The 24,987-nt window shown below is 38.0% G+C and overlaps 2 protein-coding genes across 17 annotated transcripts in view; one reads left to right on the top strand and one right to left on the bottom strand.

Annotated features, from left to right (window-relative positions):
* Window positions 1–6,743: 6,743 nt before the first annotated feature.
* Window positions 6,744–24,987, top strand: part of GTPBP8 (GTP binding protein 8) — a 23,161-nt gene continuing 4,917 nt past the window's right edge. For 2 of the 9 annotated variants that reach the window (XM_086406322.1, XM_086406299.1), the window contains exons 1-5: window positions 6,744–7,097; window positions 9,382–9,480; window positions 11,168–11,298; window positions 12,299–12,398; window positions 14,503–14,621. In XM_086406322.1, coding sequence (XP_086262448.1) covers window positions 6,762–7,097; window positions 9,382–9,480; window positions 11,168–11,298; window positions 12,299–12,398; window positions 14,503–14,621 — 785 coding nt within the window. In that variant the 5' untranslated portion in view covers window positions 6,744–6,761. Of the gene's footprint in view, window positions 7,098–9,381; window positions 9,481–11,167; window positions 11,299–12,298; window positions 12,399–14,502; window positions 14,622–14,820; window positions 15,279–20,246; window positions 24,295–24,987 lie in introns of those variants that run through there. The other 7 variants (XM_086406328.1, XM_086406323.1, XR_015165617.1 and 4 more) reach the window with 6 other exon arrangements.
* The window catches only part of RMP64 (ribonuclease MRP subunit p64), a 15,265-nt gene continuing 14,353 nt past the window's right edge, over window positions 24,076–24,987 (bottom strand). For all 8 annotated transcript variants that reach the window (XM_086406274.1, XM_086406245.1, XM_086406273.1 and 5 more), the window contains one exon: window positions 24,076–24,719. In XM_086406274.1, the coding sequence (XP_086262400.1) occupies window positions 24,263–24,719 (457 nt within the window). In that variant the 3' untranslated portion in view covers window positions 24,076–24,262. The remainder of the gene's footprint in view (window positions 24,720–24,987) is intronic.

Here is a 24,987-nt window from a genome sequence, read left to right as displayed (position 1 = left end):
GATTCCCTGGTGACTCAGATGGTAAAGCATCTGACTGCAGTGCAGGAGACCTGGATTCGATCCCTGGGTCAGGAAGATCCCTTGGAGAAGGAAAGCCCACTCCAGTACTCTTGCCTGGAAAATTCCACGGATGAAGGAGCCTGGTAGGCTACAGTCCATGGGGTTGCAAAGAGTCGGACATGACTGAGCAACTTCACTTTCCTTTCCTTTAGGGAATTAGGTGGGCAAATCATACATCATGTTACATATGTGTGCCATAAATTTTTGTCAACATAATTTTTTAATCAGCTGTTACACATAAATATTGTTTAAATAATTAAATGCATTTTTAACTTATAGCATTCACTCAGACAGTAGTTATTATAATTCAACCAACTTAAGTTACATGTAGAAAGTTCTTCCATGTTACTCTCATTCATATAATGAGAGTATAACATCATAAATTAACATCTTCCTAATACAAGAGTTTGAGATCCAAATTAGATTGTAAGCATGTTTTTCTATTTGATTCCTGGCACCTAGATCAATTCCTGGCATGACAGTCAAACAATAAATGTTAATTACTATTGTTTAAAACAAGGGGAGAAGTATGGTGGGGAAAGGTCTTGTGTAAATTGGACACTGCAACCTAATCCATTCTGTCTGTGTATGTTTAGAAGTTTTTCTAGAATCACTGTCCTTGCTTCTGCTAGAGCTTTCAAACCATTTCTAGCCTAGAATAAGAGTTAACCTATGTATATATTCTATGCTTACTAATTCTCTGATGTCACAGATTCTGCCTACAGTGTTTGCCTTCATATCTTGGATGGATTCCCTAAACTTAACACTTACAGGACCTGGACATAAATTGAGATCACTCTGGATCCAATGGCCATTCATTATAGAGAGACATCCTGAAGGAAAAATTGAGACGATCCTGTCCTAATGGTAAGACCCTCCCACTGTTCTGCCTATGTTCTTTCCATTCTTTTTAGATAAACATGATAGCATTTCAGTCAGATTGGTTTTAGTAATAAAGGCCGATTCTAAGGAGTGTGTGTTAAGTATGTACTACCTTCCCAAGTCACATTAAACAGTAAAATCTTGTTAACTTTGTGGTGAACTACCTCCTAAACTGTCAAACAGAAGGTACTTTTTTTTCAGGATGACCATAAACACATCCTGAACTCTGTTAATTTTCACAACATAACCAGATTACTGACCTTTACCAAAGATCATTAGTAACCACTGGATGAGGAAATACCATGAGTGGAAGGGAGATTCTTAAGACTCCTAAAGTTCAGCTGTTACTTCAAGGGAGGGTAATAGTTTGGCCTGCTTCCCCTGCACGGTCACCTCCGGGAGTTGGTGATGGACAGGGAAGCCTGGTGTGCTGCAGTTCTTGGGGTTGCAGAGTCGGACATGACTAAGCGACTGAACTGACTTAACCTGTAGGCAGGCACAGGCACTCTAAGCCTAAAGCTTCATCATGACTCCTCTAGAATAGATTGAAATTTACATAGAGCACCCAAACTATCATGCATGGTAGTCTGATGGCTCTGGATTTACACAAGGAACCACATATCATCTTAAAATACTCTGTTAAACAGGACTCATGGCTGCCATCACATCCAAGTCAAATCAGTTTCAGTAAAAACAAGGAGAGGAACGTATTGACTTGTGTGATTGGAGAGCAGAGGGACAGAGAACATGATATTCAACATAGGTCATCAGGAATCATGCCAACTCCATCTCCATCTCTCAGTACTGTTTTTTTTCTGTGTCAGCTTCATTCCCTCTTAAAGCACTGTAGGCATCTTTCACATAGCAGTGGAGAGCAGCCATCATGAGTGTTGGCCTCAATTCCAGCATTATAACATGAGGCTCAATGGCAGAGCCAGCTGCCTGTCCAACTTTAACATAATGACCGGCTCAGTTGGGATTGCCTGCACATTACTCAAATAATCATTATTGTCATAACACACACGGTGTATCTATGGCCAAATCCCACCTCCTGTGATCAGAAGTGTGGAGTTGTTAGTGATAACCCCATTAGAATGGGGTGTTTCCTCTCTACACAAGGGATGCCAACCAGCTAAAGTTTCTTATACATACATTCACTTTAACTCTCTGTATCAAAGCCAAAGTTTGAAAGTAATAGCTGGAGTCACTGCCAGCATCATCTTTTCACTACATCCTGGCCACATTGGCCCCCTCACTGTTGTAAACAAGTCATACATACTCCTGCCTCTGAGCTTTCACACTTTCACTTGGAATACTTCCCCCAAGAAATCACGTGGTTATTTCCTTACTTCCTTAACATCGGTGTTCAAATATCACCTTCTCAGTGAAGATCACACTAAAATGGCAATATTCTTATGCCTCTACACACATACACATCTAACCTCCCTACCCAGCTTTAGCTTTTTCCTAAGCATTTATCACTATCTAATATACCCTCTGGGCTTCTCTGGTGGCTTAAAGAATCCACCTGCAAAGAAGAAGACAAGGGTTTGATCCCTGGTTGGGAAGATCCCCCTGGAAAAGGAAATGGCAACCCACTCCAGTATTCTTGTCTGGGAAATCTCATGGACAGAGGAGCTTGGTGGGACAGTCCATGGGTTGCAAAAGAGCTAGACATGATTTAGCCACTAAACAACAACAATAATACCCTGTATTTACTTATCTTACTATCTCAAGATTATAGCATATGAGAACAGAAACTTTTCTGTTTTGTTTACTCCGTCTTATATCTCCAGCACTTAGTACAGTGCTTAGCATGAATATTTGATGAATGAACAAATGATGGAATTGAGCAGGGGTGCCTTATCACTCTCAGTGTCAAATAATTTACACTACAGTATTACACAGGAAAGAGTATAGAACAGTACAGACCATGAATACAGGCCTCATTTATCAACTTCCCTGGGCTACCATGGGCTTCTCTGGTGGCTCAGATGGTAAAGAATCCACACCCAAGGCAGGAGACCTGGGTTCAATCCCTGGGTCAGGAAGATCCCCTGGAGAAGGGAATCACTCCCTACCCCAGTATTCTTGCCTGGAGAACTCCATGGACAGAGGAACCTGGTGGGCTACAGTCCATGGGATTGCAGAGTCAGACATGACTAAGGAACTAACACTTTGACTTCTCTTTCGCTGGGCTACCACAGTTTAGTGAGTATGTCTTGACCTCTGTGCTGTGGAACTAGATCAAGGGTGGGTTTTCCACAGTTCTCTGGGATGCCTCTAGGTCAATTCAAGCCCTTTCTCACATCCTAGTTATGTCTCTGCAATCTGCTGACTAAGTAGCTGCTTGGTTTCTTAGTCCACTCTCCTTTTCCCCACAAGGACTTAAATCCTCTTCTGAATCATATGACACCCTGCCTAGCCAGGAAGTTTGATTCTGACTCACAGTTCAAAACTGTTAGCCAGGGTACTACTTCAGCCAGACAGACCACCTGGCAAGGTACTGCCCACAATCAGAGACAGAATGTTGCCAGAAAACAGGGAATACTGTTGCAACATCCATCTGCCAGACTGGATCCCCATCAACATTGATTTGGTCTGACATTCCTGGACTTTGAGAATTCTGTTGCAGAAAGGAGGACCCCTTTCAGGGCCTAAGGGTGGGCTCTTGTCAAATACTCGGAAATGAATTGTCGGAGGACACATGTGCTGACAAAGCAAGAGATTTTATTGGGAGAGATTTTATTGGGAAGGTGCACCCTGTGGAAAGCAGAAGGGCAAGTGAGCTAGGAGGACTGTTCTGTCACGTGGCTCACAATCTCAGGTTTTATGGTGATGAGATTAGTTTCTAGATTGTCTCTGGCCAATCATTCTGACTCAGGGTTCTTCCTGGTGGCCCATGCATCACCCAGCCAAGACAGATTTCACTGAGAAGGCTCCTGGGAGGATAGGACATATGGGCTGGTGTCTCCTACTGACTTTGACTTTACCGGAATTCTTCCAGTTGATGAATTCTTGTTAGTTCCATGTTCCTTATCAGGCTCTCCTATCATAAAATAACTCATGCAAATAGTTACTCTGGTGCCTGGTCAGGCGGTGGTTTCAGTCAGTGTTTCCCCTAACAATTCCTTGTGTACCCTAAGATTTCCATTGCAGCTCCACAATGGAATTATTTCCCTTATGCCAATTCCTCCTGTTTCTAGCTTTCTCCCTCTGACTAGCAGGCCTCATGGCAATGAATGCCCCATGCAGGCTTCCTAGAATACCTCTCAAACCCTTATAAGAATTAGCAAAAGTCTTTCACGCTTGGGCTTATTTCCACACCTGGGATCCCAAGGTTAAAAATGAAATGACACATATGAAAGCACTTTCAAGGTTCAGTGTTGAAAGTGTTAGTTGCTCAGTCATGCACAACTCTTTGTGACCCCATCGACGGTAACCCACCAGGCTCCTCTGTCCAGGGAGTTCTCTATGCAAGAAGACTGTAATGCAAAGCCATTCCCTTCTCCAAGGGATCTTCCTAACCCAGGGATTGAACTCAGTTCTCCAGCATTGCAGGTGGATTCTTTACCACTGAGCCACCAGGGAAGCCCTCAAAGTTCAGAGTTGTCTGCAAATGTACCAACATACATATTCAGTGAAAAAAAGATGGACTATTTAATGAGTATTGTTGAGACAACTGGCTAACCATTTGGAAAAAAATAGAGCTGAATTCCTAGCAGACTCTTTTTATTAAAACAAACTCCAATTGTATGAAACATTTAACTGTGAAAAAACTTAAACCACTAGAATAAAAGACAGGTTAATTTGTTTATAACCCTAGAAAATTTTTCTAAACATAACACAAAGCTTAGAATGTTTAAGAGACTATTCAGTTTGGCCACTTACAAATTAAAAATCTACAATCAAAATCCTATTAAAAAGTCAAAAGTTAAAAAGTTGGGGAAAATATTTTAAAAACATGACAGATAAAAGGTCAATGTTCTCAATAACTAAACAGTTATTATAAATCATTTTAAAGTGAATAATCTAATACAAAACATGATTTTTACAAAGTATATTTATTCTCTTTAATAATCAGGAATATATGAACTTAAAAAATGTTTTTTTTAATTTGTTCAAGAATGTATGGCATGATTACACAACATTATAATAGCCTGCTTTTATAATGCCTACTTTGATGCTATAATATTTTGTTATTAGGAATTAGTCCAGAGAAGGAAATGGCATCCCACTCCAGTACTCTTGTCTGGAAAATCCCATGGACAGAGGAGTCTGGTAGGCTACAGTCCATGGGGTCGCAAAGAGTTGGACACAACTGAGCGACTTTACTTCACTTCCATTGCAATTTCTTTAAAAGATAATTTTTCCACAGAAATATGAAAAATAGAAATGCACACAACTTATGCACCAATCAAGTCCTCTTCTAGGGATGTGTCCTACTTCCACAAGTGTGAAAAAATATCTCTTTATGAGGGCTCGTTGTAGCACTGTTGTAACAACAAAAACCTAATTAGTGATCAATAAGACATAAGGAAATAAATTGAATAATATGCCTCCATTAAAAACAATCATTTATGTTAAGTATGTATTGATACAGAAAGACTTTCAAATACATTGTTTAAAAATTTTTAAGGCTTTAGAACAGTATTTTGAGTTAAATTACAAACATGGTTAACTTATATATCCAAAACGTCTGGATGTTTACAAAAAGTATTTTCTTATGGAGGCGTGCGTCTAGGAGATGGAGGAAAGCCTTAAAGCCTAAAGCAAAGATCAACAGAAAAATTAGCCGGCCAGCAATTTCAGGCTACTTTGTTGCCTGAAACAACAAAGTCAAAGTTGTTGATCTTGTTCACTAATTTTTGTGTGACATTAACTCAAGAACTGCCCTGAATAGTCAATGAACAACCTGAGGAATCGCTCAAGAGATCATGAGCTAACCTTGCTATGCTGTTTGCTGCTAAGGTTTTAGAAGACCCATCGTCTTTTAGGTAGAAATATCTTTCAGATAGTCATTTTATCACGGTCGCTCTATCTCCCATTCCAGCACTGAAGAGTTTGAATGACTTTAAGAAACTTCTGAAATAAGATGTCACTGCTGCTACTGCTGCTAAGTCGCTTCAGTCTTGTCCGACTCTGTGCGACCCCATAGACGGCAGCCCACCAGGCTCCCCTGTCCCTGGGATTCTCCAGGCAAGAACACTGGAGTGGGTTGCACTACGTAACTTCAATGAAACAACTCTTGAACACCTGTGTAAACTGTTTTTTTTTTTGTTTTGGTTTTTTTTTTTACTCTGTAAGAAATCTCTAAATTTTAATGACATTTCCTGCAGCTCTAGAGAAGGTGGAATGAAGTACGAACTGTCTGCACCCTGAAAACCAGGTGCTTTTTGAACATTTCTCACCCGCCCTTTTCATTTCTGCTCAAGTGTTTTTCCAACAACCAGAAAGTGTGAAGAGTAAACCGCCCTGAAATCCATCAGGGCTTCGCACGTTTTCTTCTTCACTTGGGCCTCAGGGCTTACACAGCCGATATGTTTTTTCAGCTCTGAAAAAGTTAAACAACCTCCCCAAAGCGACATACAAGTCAAAGGCACAGGTGTCAGGGCCAGAATGTGAAAAGCACCCAGCCACTTTTTCCCCCGCTGCGGTCAACACCTGTCTCCAGCTCTTGATACACAAAGAATCTCTGCGGGAACCAAAGAGGCCATTGGAAACTACAATTCCCAGCAGGCTTAGCGGGAGCCGGGTCACGCACGCGCATTTCAGACTCTGGGAATGAGGTCCCAAGGTGTGACTTCTAAAAGAGGAAAATGGCAGCGCACCGGCTGCGGCAGAGCGTGGGCAGGCTGTTTGCGATGGGACCAGAACTGGGGAGTGGAAGACGAGCTTTCAGCGCGTTCCAGGCCTTCACGGAGGTTCTACGGCTGCCGAGCAAGCAGCTGACGAAGCTGGTCTTCCCGCTGGAAGAACTCCATGAGCATTTCGTCCCGGGCTCGAGGCCAGACCTTCACCTGAATATCTTCCACCCGAGCCTGGAGGACATCGCGCGGGCGGAGAGTTTCTTCACGGCCTCCGCCCGAAACCGCATCGAGTACCTCACCTCGGCGGTGCGTCTCGACCACGCCCCGGACCTTCACCGCCCCGAGGTGAGCGCCCCAGCCGCCTGCGGGTACTGAGGGCTTGGGCTGTGATTTTGCTGTAACCTATTATCAACTAGAGATGCAAATGGTAAAGAACCCTCCTGCCAATGCAGGTAGACATAAAAGACACAGGTTCGATCCGTGGGTCGGGAAGATCCCCTAGGAGGGCATGGCAGCCCACTCCAGTATTCATGCCTGGACTGGACACAGAAGCTTGACAGGCTGAAGCCCACAGGGTCACACAGAGTCGGACACGACTGACGCAGTTTAGCATGCCTGCCTGCATTATCAGCAAACCAGAGAGATTTACTAGCTTTGTATGGACGCGGTATCATTATTGTAACATAAGCAGATATGGGTTTAATGTTTTTTGGTGAGTAAGTGAGTGAAAGTCACTCAGTCGTGTCCGACTCTTTGCGACACCATGGACTATACAGACCATGGAATTCTCCAGGCCAGCATACTGGAGTGGGTAGCCGTTCCCTTCGTCAGGGGATCTTCCCAACCCAGGGATTGAACCCAGGTCTCCAGCATTGCAGGCAGATTCTTTACAAGCTGAGCCACAAGGGAAGCCCAATTATTTTGGTAGTGAATATGAAAGACTTTAGAAGGCGATTAAAACATTTATCATTTTTGTTTTTAATTGAAGTAGGGAAAACATGCCGAGACAAACTGGAAAAAGTGAAGAATACAAAAAGTAGAGTAGTTTTACAAATGAAGTGATCCTTATCAGTACATAATTTTCACTCAATCTGAATTTCCTATCATGTGCAAAAAAAAATCATATATAGATGGCAATAATCTGTAAGATTTTCTAAAACAGCTTCAGTGAATTCAGTGAGTGTGCATTTTATGCATGTCCTATAGTTTAATATTTTGTTCTGTCTGTTAAAAGAAGGCTCAGTTCAGTCGCTCAGTCGTGTCCGATTCTTTGCGACCCCATGAATCGCAGCACGCCAGATCTCCGTTATTTGTGATAACGGCACCATTGCTCTGGAACTTTTCCACTCGAACTCTACAATAATTTAAGAGTACATAAATCACTTAATGATTTTGTGACAGCATTGCTTTTCCATTTTTAAATTACTGGACTTTTGTGTAATTTCTTTTTAATTTAGTTTTTTTAATCTATATTATCCGATTTAATCCGGTAGGACATTTGAAATTTATGCAGCATCCAAATCAGTTTATTTTGAAGGACTGACCACAGTTTTGCAAAATAAATAACATTGCTGGCTCCTGCTCACTAAATGCCACCCAGTTATATTAATAACCAAAAATGCCCTCATGTTAATAAAAAACGCCCTTAGACATTTCGAAAACACCCCCAGGGGGCGCTACCGCCCTCATTTAGAAGCACTGATTGGTTGTACCTTCTTCAATACTTTTAAAAAGCCAAGCCATGTGTATTAATGGTTGCTATTGCTAAGTCACTTCAGTCGTGTCCGACTCTGTGTGACCCTATAGACGACAGCCCACCAGGCTTCCCCATCGCTGGGATTCTCCAGGCAAGAACACTGGAGTGGGTTAGTCTCAGAAATATTTTGTTGCTTTCTACACTCACACTAAAGGAGAAAAGCTTAAATGGAACAAGAAAGGTCAAGAGAAAGAAATAATTATAATGTTTTAATGGTGTACTTTGAGAGTTTGTGGAGAAATGACTTTAGAGCCAGTTTTGTTGAAACGCATGTAATTGTTAACTTCAAAAAGCTTTGAAAATATGGAATTCTCAATAAATGTTGCAGATGTTCTTGAGTGGCATGTGTAATTAAAAGCACAGGTACAGATATAGATGTCTAGAGTTCAGTTTCCAGCTTCTTCACTTTCTAGCTGTATAATTTTGGGCCAGGTATTGAGCCTCTCTTTGCCTCAGGTTTTCTCACCTGTAAAGTGAGAAAACTTTTACAGTTTATGAGACAGATAATTTATAATATTATCTGTCTCATAGGGATATTGTAAAGAGTAAATAAGAAAATAACAAGAGCTTTTAAAACAGCACCTGCCACATTGAAATCATTTAATATATAACAGCTGTATATTAGAATTTGAAGGTTGACTAACCATAAGCTACTTTTTTATGGTTAGTCAAGACTGAATAGTATTTACAGGTTTTTACAGTTAATAGTGGGTTGGCCAAAAAGTTCATTTGTGTTTTTCTGTAAGCTGGTACAGTAAAACCCAAATAAACTTTTTGGCCAACCCAGTACAGTATATGATTACATATATATATATACACATACACACACACGTATAAACTAGTACTCAATTATCTTGTTTTTGCTTGTATAAGGTGTGTTTTATAGGCAGAAGCAATGTTGGAAAATCCTCTCTAATAAAGGCTTTGTTTTCACTTGCCCCAGAGGTTGAAGTTAGAGTCTCCAAAAAACCGGTATGTCAAAATTTAAAACATATCTGAACTACCTCTGAATTGACTAAGATGAATAATAAATATGGGGGGGAGGGGCGGAGGTTAGAAACCATAATTGCTAAGTTCCTAGAAAAGTGATTTCTTTCAAACAAGTGCTAATGTAAGACATTTCATTAATGCCTGCATACTTCTCTGAAGAAAACGGAAGTTATTTTAGTAACCTGGCCAGTATCTTGAAGAAATTATCCTTGGTCCAGTCTTTTCTCAAGAGTTATTTCATTGTCATTCTATATTTGCTTCTATGAGAATGCTCATCTAGTTTTATATTGATTTTTAAAGGAAACAGCTTTCAAGTGTATTTTTTTTCCTCCTATAATCTTTTATACCTAGCCAACTCATATATATACACGAATCAGGCACTTCCCAGTTTACCCAGGGCCAAATTTATGTGCCTAATATCCCTGTCCGTCTGCTGTGGTAGATTTTTGTCATTTTCTCATTTCCTCTGCTTCCTTTTCCATAATACAGACTCTACCACTATTTAAGGAACCTTCTCCTCACCCCAGTTCCCCTCACCTTATTATCTATCCTTGGCAAAATGTTCCTAGCAACCCAGGGCTCACTGCCCGAATTTCCTTACATTAGAGCCCTTCCCTGAGGCTTCACTAATCTTTTCTTGCTCCCAGTCTCTTCACATAGTTGATTCCCTGATACTACCGCTGATGATTGTAGTCACTTGTTAACCCTCCTATCCTTACTCCCTTGTGCCCTGCCTCATCAAATGTCTGTCGTAGTTCAACTCTCACTTCTAGGTAGGGGTGTTTCCTTTCTGCTGTGAGAAGACAATGGAAGAACTATATTCTTGACATTTCTAATCTGTAATTCTAAGGTTATTTTCCTATAGATAGACACACAAGCTGCCTTGGGAACCTAAGCATCATTTATAAAACCTTCCTGAGTTCTGAACAATTGACTTTTAAAATTGTTTGTCATAATTTTTCCTTTTCTAATTAATAAATGTCCGTGGACAGAAAACCACATGAATAAACTATTTTGATCATCTTTACATTAATTGTAGTTGCACAGGTACTTTACAGTTGTACATGCTTTTTTAAAAAATGGCTTAATGAAAGCACCAAACCCATCTAATAAAACATGCAAATTGATTTTAGGCAAGTAATAGTCTAGCTACAGTATCAAACTTTGCATCTAGTTTTTATGAAAACCTGTATGACAGTAAGCATTTAATTTATCCTGTTTGTGCCATAATTCATATAAAGTGGAGATAATTCTTTAAAGTGGAAATATATTATTCATCAGAGAATATTGACTAATGCAGCCATACTATTTAGACCAGTATAACTTTTTCACTGAGAGAGAACTAATGATTTCACTGAGAGAGACCTAATGAAATAGGAAAACTTGAAAATTTTGCCTGTGTATTTCTAATATGGAATTTGAAGTTCTTAAATCATATAGATTCTCTTAAAAAAAAAATGAATTGGAAGGAGGAAGTAGAATCATCTAAGTTTATATCCAGCCGCTTCTCTTCTGTTTCTTTTTCCTGTATCGTCATCTGCATAGGGTTATGTACAGAATACTTTTATGCTTTTAATAAGTAATTATTGATTGAACAGAAAATATTTTGAGTCATGAAATATATAAAAGACATATTTTAAGAAACTTATTTTTACATTTACTTCATCAGGGCCATACAAAGAAACTTAATTTTTACAAAGTTGGAAAATACTTTACATTGGTGGACATGCCAGGTTATGGCTATAGAGCACCTGAAGATTTCGTTGACATGGTAGAAACCTACCTAAAAGAACGAAAGAAGTAAGAAGCTTTTTTTATCTTATAATTGTTATATTTAACCCCTAAACATGTTTTCATGAATAGAACATTCTACACATGATGAACCCTTCCGTTTTATCAAATAACTTTTCTAGAAAGTGTACTTTATTCTCATAATATTCTGAACTATTTCAGAGGAAGGTATACACTGTCTGCTTAGTGTTTTTTCCTGTAAATTAGGTTAAACTTAAATTCAATTGTTTTCCTATATTGAGACTATAAGTAGTACAGCAGCAGACTTTATTAATTTTTTATACCAAACTCTTAGTTGGCTGTTTTTAAAAATGAAACTTGTTGGTTAATGTGGTGTTTACCAGATTTAAATAAACTTCAGTAAATTCTGGTTATTCTTAAAATACTTCTGACATCACAGCCTCGATAAATACTACTTTTATTTGTCTCCATAGGTAGCCAGGTAGCAGGTCTATGTTTCAAGCATTGCTGAATATATGGAAAAATTAATGTTAAACTTTTGAAGTATTAAAAAATGTTTATAAGTAATTTGCTTGTTGTATCTTTACATAGAAGCTAAGATAAAATACTTACACAAGAAAATACAAAATGTAATGTGTTTGGTTTTGTTATCTACTAGTCTTGAAGTAATATTTGAAGACTTAGACACTTTTATGGTAACTTATAGTTAACTGGGTCCCTCTTTCATTCTCCTGCTAGAATTCAGTCTCTTAGAAGAAGGGGCTCATTCATCTTTGTATCCAGTTCTAGGCAGAAAGTCATATGTTCAGTATATGCTATTGAAATAATATTAATGAGTCCAGCTATTGAACGTAACCAACACTGAGACCTATTGGAACTAGGATGGACTTCATGGTAAATTGAGAATTCCTTTTGCCTAAAGAAATTTTTAAATTTTGATCTGATAATTTTTCAAAAGACAATTTCTTAGTGTAGTGAAGGTTGGGGTGGGGGAAATGAATAAGTATATTTTTCTTTGCTGTTAATCTTCATTTCTGCATTCCTACAGTTTGATGAGAACATTTTTATTAGTGGATAGTGTTGTTGGAATTCAAAAAGCAGACAATATTGCCATAGAAATGTGTGAAGAATTTGCATTACCTTATGTGGTAAGTATTTCTTTTGACTCATGGTTGCACTCAGAAATATGAGTTCCCTGTGTGTCTGTCTTTTTAATAAATGAGTAGGTCTCTCTTCCTCAAAAGATAAAGGAGTACCTTTTAAACTGTCTTTTCAATTATTAGCCATTAATATTTAAATAAGTTCTGTGGTACTTTTATTCCCTTTCCTTCTCCTAGCTTTTAAATTCTCAAAATTATAGTCAAAGTTTTCTATTCATGTAGTGATTATAAATGCTTTTCCTTGTTTTGTTTTTTTTGTTTGTTTTTTCTTTTTTAAATAACTATAAATATTTGCTAAAACTCCTTAGTAGCTCTTTAACAGCAGCTTGACAGATAGTACTTATCAGAATATAAATGAAACTACAACTGAAAAATTTGCTAATTTGGAATTTAAGAACATCACAAAAGTTTAGTAGGCTCCATCACACAAAGGTAGGATGTTTATATTCTTAAGGAAAAGAAAATTTCTTATGAGAATATCTTACCAGTTCTTTCTGTTGTTTACCCTAGAATAGAATACAGATTGGTAGGTTGGTATCCTACCAATTCTGTTTTGTATGTTTTTCAGATTAAATGGCAATCTTCAAATTCCTCAGAGAGGAACTTATAATTTGGTTTCAAAAAATGTCAGAAAACCACTAAAATGTAGTGGTTTTGCAGTTTAATGCAAATCAAACCATGTTACCAGTCAAAAAGCTGTTTGTATTTGTGGAGTTATGGAATTCTTGGGGTTTGCAAATGCCCTTTGAAATATTAGAGGTAATTTATAGTTATGAGGAACCAAAGGTTGATACACATAGTCTACATAGTAAAAAAAAAAAAGCCCAAAATTTCCCCAACCAGTTTTATTGATAATTTGATAATTTACTCCTAATTTGATATCATGGATATCATTTTGTGAAATCATATTTTTTCCTCAGTTTTAAGAAAATATTAGCCTTTTTCTTTGTAAAAGAAGTTGTGATAGAGGAATTAGGTATCAGCATATTTCTCTTTATGAAGAAAGACTTGTACTTTCTGCTTCTCACTCCTTCTGCCATTAATATTTTTTATGCTGTACAGTTGATTTATAATCATTATATTTTATTTTAATCATGTATATATTTTTATAACTAGCATAAATGATTAGTCAAGAAATTTAATTTTATAGAAATTTCCCAGGAAAACTTCTGAAAAATACATCAAGGTTTTTACTTTTTAATTAATTTTGTAATCATCATGCCTTGACCTTTTTCTAGTATAGAATTGTCTTTGAGTAAGTAAATTATTTAAAGTATTATATTTGCTGTTAACCCTAGTAAATTCTAGGGTTACTTGGAGTATAACTTTATTTAAGTTGGAATATAACTACAGTGGCTACAACCTACAAATAGCCTGATTTCTAATTTTTTCGTTAAATTTAACGTACAAGGTAGAACAATTCAGTATTTCAAAAATGATTATAAATCAGCAGTTTTATGTGTATCAACCTAATAATACTTCTGTGTCTTAGACCACAAAATAAATAGTAATCACATGAAACATTTGGTGTATAGCAATGGCAAATATGGCCCCAGGGTTCTTTTCACTGGTCTTGAATCCAAGATATATGGCCCTGTGTGGTTAAACAGCAAACACATAGCATATGCTTTCTATATTGCATACATTAATTTATTTAATCTTTACAGCAGCTCCTTTAGAAAGTATTGCTTTTATTTTATAGATGAGGAAACAAGTACAGAGAAATTAAGAAACTTGCATAGGTTACCTAGTTGTTATTGAAATTTTGTAACTAAAATGTATAAAACTGTATATTAAGAAATAACAGTTGACCCTTGAACAGTATGGGAATTAGGGGCGCCAACCCTCCTTTCAGTCGCAAATCCAAGTTTAACTTTCAGCCAGCCTTTCCTATTCAAGGTTCTTCTGTATTGATGGTTCCTCCATATTGGCAGCTCCATATCCATGGATTTAATCAACCACAGATCATGTAATATTGTGGTATTTACTGTTGAAAATATCTGCATATAAGTGCACCTTTGCAGTTTAACCCCATGTTGCTCAAGGTCCACTGTACTTTATTTCTAATGCTTAAATATTTGTTTTCCTACAGATGGTATTAACAAAAATTGACAAACCTTCCAAGGGACATCTTTTAAAACAAGTGCTTCAGATCCAGAAATTTGTTGACACTAAAACACAAGGATGTTTTCCTCAGTTGTTCCCTGTAAGGTAAGAGTTGAATTGTCTTTATATGCTAACATATAACTTTATGTGTTAACAACCTTTAGCGTTAAATCAGTGTTTCTGAAATTGAGGTATCCTTTTAAGATTAGAGGAGTTTAGAAGACTCTGCACTTAGCCATAATTTATTGGCTTTTATTTTATCAACACTTTTTTTCCTCCCTTCTATTCTTTCTTCTGTCTGCAGATTCTTGATGAATCTTCCCTGTAGTATCTTCATGATTTTTCTACTTCAGCCTATTTCAACCCTAGACTACATCAAGCTGTAAAGGATAAGAATTTTGTTTTTAAAGGACCATATGTAGGAAAGAAATGCTTCATATAAGCTAGAATTAAGCATTGGTAGCAACTTTTCACTTTCATGCATTGGAGAAGGAAATGGCAACCCACTCCAGTGTTCTTGCCTGGAGAATCCCCGGGACAGGGGAGCCTGGTGGGCTGCCGTCTATGGGGTCACACAGAGTCAGACGAGACTGAAGCGACTTAGCAGCAGCAGCAGCAGCAGACAGGATGGTTATTTCCTGAGCCAGCAATTTTTGTTAGATGTGGTTTAGCAATGAAACATGAGTTTTTACTTTCAGTGTACACTTTGGATACAGTATGTAACCTGTATTATAGCAGAAATACAGTGCCATTCCTGTGTGATTTTCTGACTCTGACTTCTTTGTGGAAAGCATTATGATAGTTCCTACAAGAAATTACATGAAACTCTCCTCTAAGCAGTCATTATAGTTCCTATCGATCCAGATCACAGTTGTCTGTATGAATATGCAGTCGAAGTCTGTCTTTATTCATTTCTACAAAATGCTTTTCCCCCTTGACTTACATTTAAGTATTTATCCTGTTCATTTGTCTGTGTCTGATAGATACAGTGGAAACTCCTATGGGCAGGAATGAAATCCTGTTTCTTCTTAGAGCCCTGAGCATTGTCTCAGAAAAATAATTGCTTTCTTTTAAATGTTTAATAAGAAGGAAGTGAGACTTCAGCTAAAAAGGTAAAATAAACACAAGATGGGCAAATGATGGCCTAACAGCTGCATTTATTGGGAATAAAAAAAGTTTTAGTTGACTGTAAGTAAGGTCGCTCAGTCGTGACCGACTCTTTGCGACCCCATGGACTGTAGCCCACCAGGCTCCTCTGTCAATAGGATTCTCCAGGCAAGAATATTAGAGTGGGTTGCCATTTAGGCTGAGTTTAATAATATAATGAGGCTGGGGAAAAACTGACAAGGTTGTCTTGAGCTACAGTGTTAGAATTATAGTGTTCAAAACAAGGGAGTGATCAAACAGTAGTCTCATACTGCTTTAAGCTGTATACTCTCAGTTCAGTCAAGTTCTATTGTGGCTTGACATTAAGAACTAGAGCCATCTGAAAACAGATGGTCTTGGGGGAGGTTATATCACTGCTGCTGCTGCTAATTCACTTCAGTCGTGTCCGACTCTGTGTGACCCCATAGACAGCAGCCCACCAGGCTCCACCATCCCTGGGACTCTCCAGGCAAGAACACTGGAGTGGGTTGCCATTTCCTTCTCCAGGTTATGTCACTAGATCATTCTAAACACTTAAGTGATCCACAAAGTAAGCATCTCTGTTTCACAGATACATTACAGGTCAGAGAAGTGAAGGGAGTTTCAGAGAAGCATTTGCTGATATAGAAAGAGCATGGACCTCAAGGGTCAGACAGCCATGGTTTTGCATGGTTCCTCTACTTCTTGGCAATAGCTTTTAAAGCAACTTATTTCATTTTTTGAGGAAAAATGTGGTTAGGAGGATTAAATAAAATATATTGTGACTGATGTACACATATTAACCACATAATAAAATTAGTTTCTTTCCTTCCCAAAAGTCAGTCAATGGCAAGGTCAGGCCAACAAGCTGGACTAATAGATTCTCAGTACTTTTTAGAGGTGTTCGCTTCTTTAGATAGGCTGACATTTTCTGCTGCATGACCTTTGAATACTGTGCCACCATACTGACTAAGTGACTAAGGTACTGCAGAAGCCACGCAGTTCTCAAGGTCTTACGAATTGAGACACACACAGGAGGTGCTAGCTTTCAAGAACTTCAACGTTCAGGATACCACACTGACCACATACAGGAAGTTGTCAGACTATAGTTCTCAAAACCCAATTCAGATAGTAGAGTTATTTATACTCCTTGCTTTTATTTCCTTGACCAAGCCCCAGTACATCCTCCAAAAGGGAATTCGACCTAGTTATAGAATACTTATTATAAAATAAGACAGGTTTTATTTCCTCCTCTTCCTGTATGATCTTGGTAGGAGAAAGGTGGAAGTGTAGGTAGACATGTAGTCCAGCAAGGTTTGGCCTTTAAGCCTGGTGGCAACAATTTTAAGTGCTCACCTTCATGTCTGAACTCTACCCCAACTGAGTTAGAGAAATAAAACTGATGAAAGGCCCCTAAAGTTTGATGCTGGGATCAATCTGTTTTTATAACTGGTATGGAAGAAATATATAAGTAGGCACAATATAATTGCTTCTGTGGTTTTCATGCAAATGAGAACTGATTCTTAGGACAGAGAAAATCATGAATTGACAAAAATGTTGCAAATGAGTTCATGGTGCCATAGTTAGTGTGTAGACTATCCAACTTGTATCTCTTCTTTAAACCATACATGTGTAACTTCAGTTATAATTGAGAATCAGTATGGAGGCAGCTTTATCAAAGAGAATTAGCAACACAGCAGAGAATATTTTACCTGTTTATATACACATATACACCATGTAAGTAAAGGCCGCCCAGTCGTGTCCGACTCTTTGCGACCCCGTGGACTGTAGCCCACCAGGCTTCTCCGTCCATGGGATTCTCCAGGCAAGAATACTGGAGTTGGTTACCATTTCCTTCTCCAGGGGATCTCCCCGACCCAGGGATCAAACCTGGGTCTCCCACATTGGAGGCAGATGCTTTAACCTCTGAGCCACCAGGGAAGCCCCCATATACACCATGCTGCTAAGTCACTTCAGTCGTGTCCGACTCTGTGCGACCCCATAGACAGCAGCCCACCAGGCTCCCCCGTCCCTGGGATTCTCCAGGAAAGAACACTGGAGTGGGTTGCCATTTCCTTCTGCAGTGCATGAAAGTGAAAAGTGAAAGTGAAGTCAAAGCAACCCCATGGACTGCAGCCTACCAGGCTCCTCCATCCATGGGATTTTCCAGGCAAGAGTACTAGAGTGGGGTGCCATTGCCTTCTCCGCATATACACCATACCTGCATCCATAAAAGTCATAGTGTCTTCATAAAAGTCTGTGTATCCCAAGAAACCATGTTTTCACTTCCATGCTGACAAATGGATGAACGGATATGGATATGGATAGATACAGTAAGACAGATCAATAATAGACACAATAATGGTGACAGTGATTTTTTTTTAATCATGAAAAGTCTGTATTATTATGGTCATTTAATCTTTGTCACAAAAAGAACAAATTAAAGAGATCAGAATTTTAGTCTGGGAAATAAAAAGCAAAATAGAAGATATTCCAATGGCATTTTTCACAGAAACAGAATAGTCTGAAAATCTATATGGAACCACAGGTGACCCTGGATAGCCAAAGCCATCTTAAGAAAGAACAAAGCTGGTGGTATCACACTTCCTGATTTCAAACTGTGTCACAAAAGCTGTAGTAATGAAACAGTATGGTATTGGCATAAAAACAGATATATAGGTCAGTGGAACAGAATAGAGAGCTCAGAAATAAACCCATGCATATATGAGTGGTTAATTTTCAAAGTCAAGAATATACAATGGGGAAAGGACAGTCTCTTCAATAAATGGTGCTGGAAAAACTGGACAAACACATGCAAAAGAATGACACTAGGCTACTATCTTACACCATACATGAAAATTAACTCAAAATGGAAAAGTACTTGAATGTAAGACATGAAACCATAAAATTCCTAGAAGAAATTACGCTGTAAGCTCCTTGACATCACTCTTAAGTGGTGAGTTTTTGGATCTGACTCCAAAAGTAAGTGGGACTATATTAAACTAAAAGTTTCTGCACAGCAAAGAAAATTATCAACAAAATGAAAAGTCAGCCTAATCAAAGGAAGAAGATATTTGCAAGTCATATTTCTGATAGGGGTTAATATCCAAAATATATAAAGAACTCATACAACTCAATGGTAAAAAAAAAAAAAAAAAATAGATTAAAAAATAGACACAGGATCTGAATAGACATTTTTCCAAAGACATACAGATAGCTAACAGGTGCATGAAATCATCCTCAACATCACTAATCATCATGGAAATCCAAATCAAAACCACAGTGAGGTATCACCTCACACCTGTTAGAATGCTGTTATCAAAAAGATAAGACATAAGTTTCGGCATGAATATAGAGAAAAGGGAATCCTTGTGTACTGTTGGTAGGAATGTAAATTGGTGCCGTCCATAAAGAAAACAGTATTGATTGCTCAAAAAACTAAAAATAGAACTACCATATGATCCATGAATTACACTCCTGGGTATACATGTGAAGAAAATGAAAACATTAATTTGAAAAGATATGTGTACCCCCATGCTCATTACAGCATTATTTTCAATAGTCAGAATTTGAAAACAAGTGTCCCTCAGTGGATGAATGGACAGAGAAGATGTGGTACTGTACAGTTGACCCTTGAACAATGTGAGGGGTTAAGGGTTCTGACCCTTAGCCCAGTCAGAAATCCAAGTATAACTTATAGTTGACCTGCCATAGCCGTATTTCCTCCAAATCCCTGGATTCAACCAACTGGATGTACCACTGTGGTATTTACCATTGTAAAACATCCACATGTAAGTGGATAGACACAGATTGAATCCACAGTTTTCAAGGGTCATCATGTATACACAAATGGAATACTATTCAGCCACCAAAAAGGAGGAGATCTTGCCATTTGAGAAGACATGAATGGACCTTGAGAGCATTATGCTAAGTGACGTAAGTCAGAGAAAGGCAAGTAATGTGTGATTTCACTTACATGTGGAATATTAAAAAATAAGCTCAGGTGAGAAGAGATTCGTAGTTGCCAGAGGTAGAGCTTGGGGGTAAGAAAAATGGGTGAAGGTCAAAAGGTACTAACTCCCAGTTATAAAATAAACCATGGGGATGGTATAATATACAATATAGTTACCACAGTTAGTAATGCTGTATTGCATATTTGAAAGTCGCTAAGAGAGTATTTCGTAAAAGTCCTCAACACAAGAAAAAAAAAATTGTTTACTATAAATGGTGGCAGGTGTAACTAGACTTATTGTGGTGATCATTTTGCAATATGTACAAATATTGAATCATTGTATCTCTGAAACTAATGTTGTATGTCAGTTATACCACAATAATAATAACTTGGTCTGGAAAATAAAAAGCAAAATAGCAGATACGAAGTTTTTAGAATCATGAAGGAAATAGATCAGATGATGTGATCACCAGATTTAAAATATTACAAGAGGTGCTGAGGAAGAGAGGAAAGGTATGACAAATTAAGACATCCTGTTTCACACCCAGAACTCACAGGAGTTTGTAAATAGATTTTAAGTTAGGTGAATTCAGATCTGTTACTACCTCTGAAGTAAGGAAGAAAATGATCTTTTTTTTTTTTTCCCCTCACAGTGCTATGACCTATTCTGGAATCCATCTGCTGAGATGCTTTATAGCAGATATAACAGGAAATCTTAAGACTACTGGCTTCTAATTTAGTTGAAGATTCAAAATTGTTTGTGCCAACTGCAGTTAAAGACAGAATTTCAACATTGTTTTAAATGTTGTGTATCTGTAACTTGCAGAAGGATCACTTCAGCTTTAAAACCTGCATATTTCCAAAGGAAGAATGAATTTGTGCCTATAGGGGCAGAAAGGTTTATACATGATTGAGTTATGCTGTTCATTAGAAGAGATACCAGCAGTTTTTAACAAACTGACAAACAAGACCATATAGAAGTCCATAAAATGAAAATCTATTTCCTACCATGTAGATGATAGAGTGTTAGTTACTCAGTCGTGTCTGACTCTTTGTAACCCTATGGACTGTATGTAGCCTGCCAGGCTCCTCTGTCCACAGCATTCTCCAGGCGAGGATACTAGAGTGGGTAGCCATTCCCTTCTCCAGGGGATCCTCCTGACAAGGGATTGAAGTTGCATCTCCTGCATTGCAGGCACATTCTTTATTGTCTGAGCCATCAGGGTAGCCCCTACTGTGTGTAGGTGACGGTTTGCCATATTATTGGGTTTTTGTCTTTTAAAGGAATATCTATTACTCTATTTTTTTAAATATTACAATGCACTAGGTAAAAAGGGGCTACTTTTTTGTTAAGCACTGATAGATGGGTTGAAGGTAAATTCTTATGTTGTTGTTCAGTCACCAAGTTGTGTCTTGACTGCCACCCCATGGACTGTTGCACACCAGGCTTCCCTGTCCTTCACTATCTTCCAGAGTTTGTTCAAATTTATGTCCATTGAGTCAGTGATGCTATCTAACCATCTCATCCTCTGCCACCCTCTTCTCCTTTTACCTTCAATCTTTCCCAGCATCAGGGTCTTTATATGTATGGCTATAACTTATCATTTTTTTGGAGACATCATTTGAATATAACAAAAATTATTCTTGATAAAATTTCAATCAGTCCATAATGGAAACACCACTTATTTCAGACTGAGGTCAGTCACTTTCACAGGGTTCAGAATCAGAAGACCAGAATTCAAGTTCCAGTTCTGATACTTATTATACGTTGGATGTTTCTGAACTTCTTTTGTAACTCTACCTCAGAAGCTATGAAGATTAAAATATGAAAAGAACATCTATTTATTACATATATTTGTAAAGCAAAACCAATTCAAGTTTATCACAGAATACATCCTGTCATGGAGGAAGTAACATTTTATCTAGGTTAAGACCAAAGAAGAAAGTTTTAGGTATGAAAGTTGATTTGCACAGGGCAAGAAAAAACAGTTGATGGGATAGTTTAGAAATGGAGTCTTCCCATTAGGATTCAGAATGGAAAGATAAAGCCTTACTTTGGACTAATGTTAGTGGAAAATATTTTTATGAAGGTGTTACTGACCTAGTCATACAAGTGGTTTAGCTTTCAGAGTGAGGCTGTATATTAAAATGTTATAGCAATAGCATTGGATAAAAAATTAATGCTATAAAACAACTTTGACTTTTAGAAAATTCAGTTCTGAATATGTTTTCAGTTTTATAGTTAATACTACTGGTTTATTCTAACCAGCAGTGATTTTAAAAAAACTTTTAATATGGGCATTCACCAAGTGAAATATATATTGATAGTAACAACAAAATTATCTTAAAAGGCATCTTTCTGCCTGCCAGTGTTACTGTACAGTTTGTCTTAGCCTTGGCTTTTGTTCTCCTAAAAGGAGGGTCCAAGACAAAAGCTTGTGTCCAGTAGTTTATTGGGGATGTGATTCCAGGGAACAGGAATGAAGGGGAAATGAAACAGATGGAAGGAAAGCCAATCAAGGATTCATTGACTTGGAAACAACATAGCTCTAGGGCTTGATCTTGAGGGATCTGTAGAACCTTATGAAATGTGCCTCTGAATTGTCTTTGAAGGGGGATTAGCAAGTTGTGTATACCCAAATGCCAAGCAGTCCTATAGCTTGTCAGAGGCACGAAGGCAAGGTGAGGTCATCCAGTCCTGCTTGAGACTGGTTATGATAGTAGTGGCTGCAGTAAGAGGCCAAGATTTGAAGTGACACATGAGAGGTCTACCACACTGCTCTGACAAATGACCAGAGTGTGTTAATGCCACCAGAAGGGATTAAATTGGTATTTACTATGATGATGCTAACGATTATTTTCTAATTTACTGGGTAAGTTATGGTTTTGTAAATTTAAAACTTAAAACATGTGAATTTGTTTGGAAAAAAAAACAGAATACCATGTTCCTTATTTTTACCAACTTAGGGACACATGAAGCTCTTTACTGTTTTTCCCAGAATTTTAAGGGGCAGATGGGAAAAGGAGATAAACATACTCCAAAGGAACATTAATTAAATAGGAAAAAAATGCTAGGCTTTTAGTCTAATCCAGTTTCACCTCCTTAGACAATTCACTGAACCACTCTGTTGTATACAATAAAGGGTGATCTCCAAAGTCTCTTCCAGCTGTACAGGTTTATGATTATTGGACAGTAATACCACTTCAGATGGAGGAACTGAGCCCAGAGAAGCCTGCTGTTTGCACATGATTAGTGTCACATGCACATAAAAGCAGAAGCAGGATTGGATCTTGAATCTTAGAAGCTGATGGCTACTTCTAGACTTGTCATGAAGGAGACTTCCTCGGTATTGTCCATGTTTTAAAGTACCAAGTAGCTGTACCACTTGGTAGGAAACCAGGAGAAATATAAACTAATAAAAAGTGACTAGAGATTGACTTAGCAAGGCTTCAGGAAAGGGAGCTAAACCAGTGTTTATCTAACTGCATTTTGAGCTACTTGCATCAAAATCACCTGAGCCCCGTATTAAAATGCAGATTTCCGATCCTGTCCCCTAGCCATGATTATCAATCTCTGGAAGGGACTCAAAATCGGCATTTTAAACAACCCCACCAAGTGATTCTCAAGACATCCCTACAGTTTGAGAACCAATGGTATAGTAAGTAAGTGGAAAATATACAGAAAACAGATGAGGAAAGAAAAAGGCCAGATAAAGAACAAAAAGGAAACTTTAAAAATGGTAGGATGACTGAGGAAGATGCAGGATATATTAGGGCATTGTATAAATTACTATATATAAACATAAAATTTAAGCCTACAACCTGCTTGAAAAATAGCTTATTAACCTAATTCAAGAAAGCTAGAATATTTGAATGAAACTTCAAACTTCGCATCATTATTTGAAAATATGTAGGATTTACCTTCTCAGAGCAATTGTATGAGCAACATACAAATACCAGGTGATAGCATCAGCACCAATTATAAATCTATTTTTAGCCTCTCTAGGTTGACTGGTTTTGTGTTTCCTTAGTTTTTTAACTTTCTCACCTAGTTCTACTTTGTGTATAACCGTCAGTCACTCTATATCCTTTCTGGAAAAAAATTTATATTTGGAATCAATCAATTAGCACCCTAATAAACAAGGTCCCCTACAAACTTTTGGATAATTCCAAAAGCATTTTAATATGCCCTCCTATGAGATAAGGTTAACAAATGAAATAATGGTTGTAACCATTGCCTGCTAATACACTTAGTGGCAAAACTGATGATCAGTTCTAACATACAGAAGACAGGCAGTACAGCTGTTAAAAGCTACGAACCTTGGTGTTCAGAAGAGCACTTAGCTACAGTGGAGCCATTAAGGTCAAAGTGACCTTCTAGGTGATTCCCACCCCTGCATCCCATTTACCTAAGGCACAATGTAAGTTTTACAAACCTAATTTACTCAGGTCTTAAGTAAGAACTTGACTAATAGTCAAATATTTGTCGATTAAATGACACAAAGCTATGGTAAGCATTTATTGAACTAAAATGAACTGCTGTACAGTGCTGTACTAAAGCAGCTCCTCTGAGTCCAAGTGGTACTTCCAGATCTTTCCACATCTCAGCTGTTCTACTTAAAGCAGCAGAACACTGGAGCAACTGGTTAAAAGTTTCACATATGAGCCTCTAAACTCCCATTAAAGCAAAAATATCATCAATGTCGTCTGTCTCCTTAGTGGTTCCTGATGTATTATGTTTATTTCCTTGCATCACTGTCCAAGAATCTGTCTCATTTTCATTGCTTTCTGTAAGCTTTTCATGAGTTTGTGTCTCCTTAGTTTGTATGACAGGATTTGAAACTCTCCTATTCACTTGCTTATTGTTAGGGTACAGATCAGTCCTACGAACAGTAGAATCTGAGAGTCTCCCTTTAATGACATCCGTAGCACTCTGAGTCCCTTGAGGGGGCTGCTGGATTTCCTTTAAAAGAGTCGACTGCAACTTTCTCTGTTTCCTTCCTTTCAGTGAAAATTTATTCTGTGATCTTCTTTGTCTCAGGTGATGCTTTGAAGTTTTCATACCTAAGCCGTGAAGAAGGCAGTTGCAAATAGATGTTTTTATGCACTGTAGCTTCTTTGGCAAACTTTAAAGGACAGAAGAAATTAGATTGTTAAGATGCAGAAAAACATTCTCAAAAATTTTGTCTCCTTTTTACCAATTTCCAACTAAAATATATGTCCTATGCCTCCGTACAATTTCCAGAATCATAAGGAAAAAACATGGAAATAGGAGCTTCATATCCAGTCTGCATTTTCAGAGCACAACTTCCCTCTGATTTAGACTGTGGGCAAATGTGTCCCCATTACACTTCCACAGTAAAGTAGTTCCTACAACTAGCAAGGCAGCTGAAT

The sequence above is a fragment of the Bos grunniens genome, chromosome 1, assembly GCF_055505025.1.
Source record: "Bos grunniens cultivar Pamir isolate PY7600 chromosome 1, Bosgru_T2T1.0, whole genome shotgun sequence".
Taxonomy (NCBI): domain Eukaryota; kingdom Metazoa; phylum Chordata; class Mammalia; order Artiodactyla; family Bovidae; genus Bos; species Bos grunniens.
The sequence above is the reverse complement of the archived record's forward strand: the minus strand, read 5'-3'. Positions and strand labels throughout refer to the sequence as shown.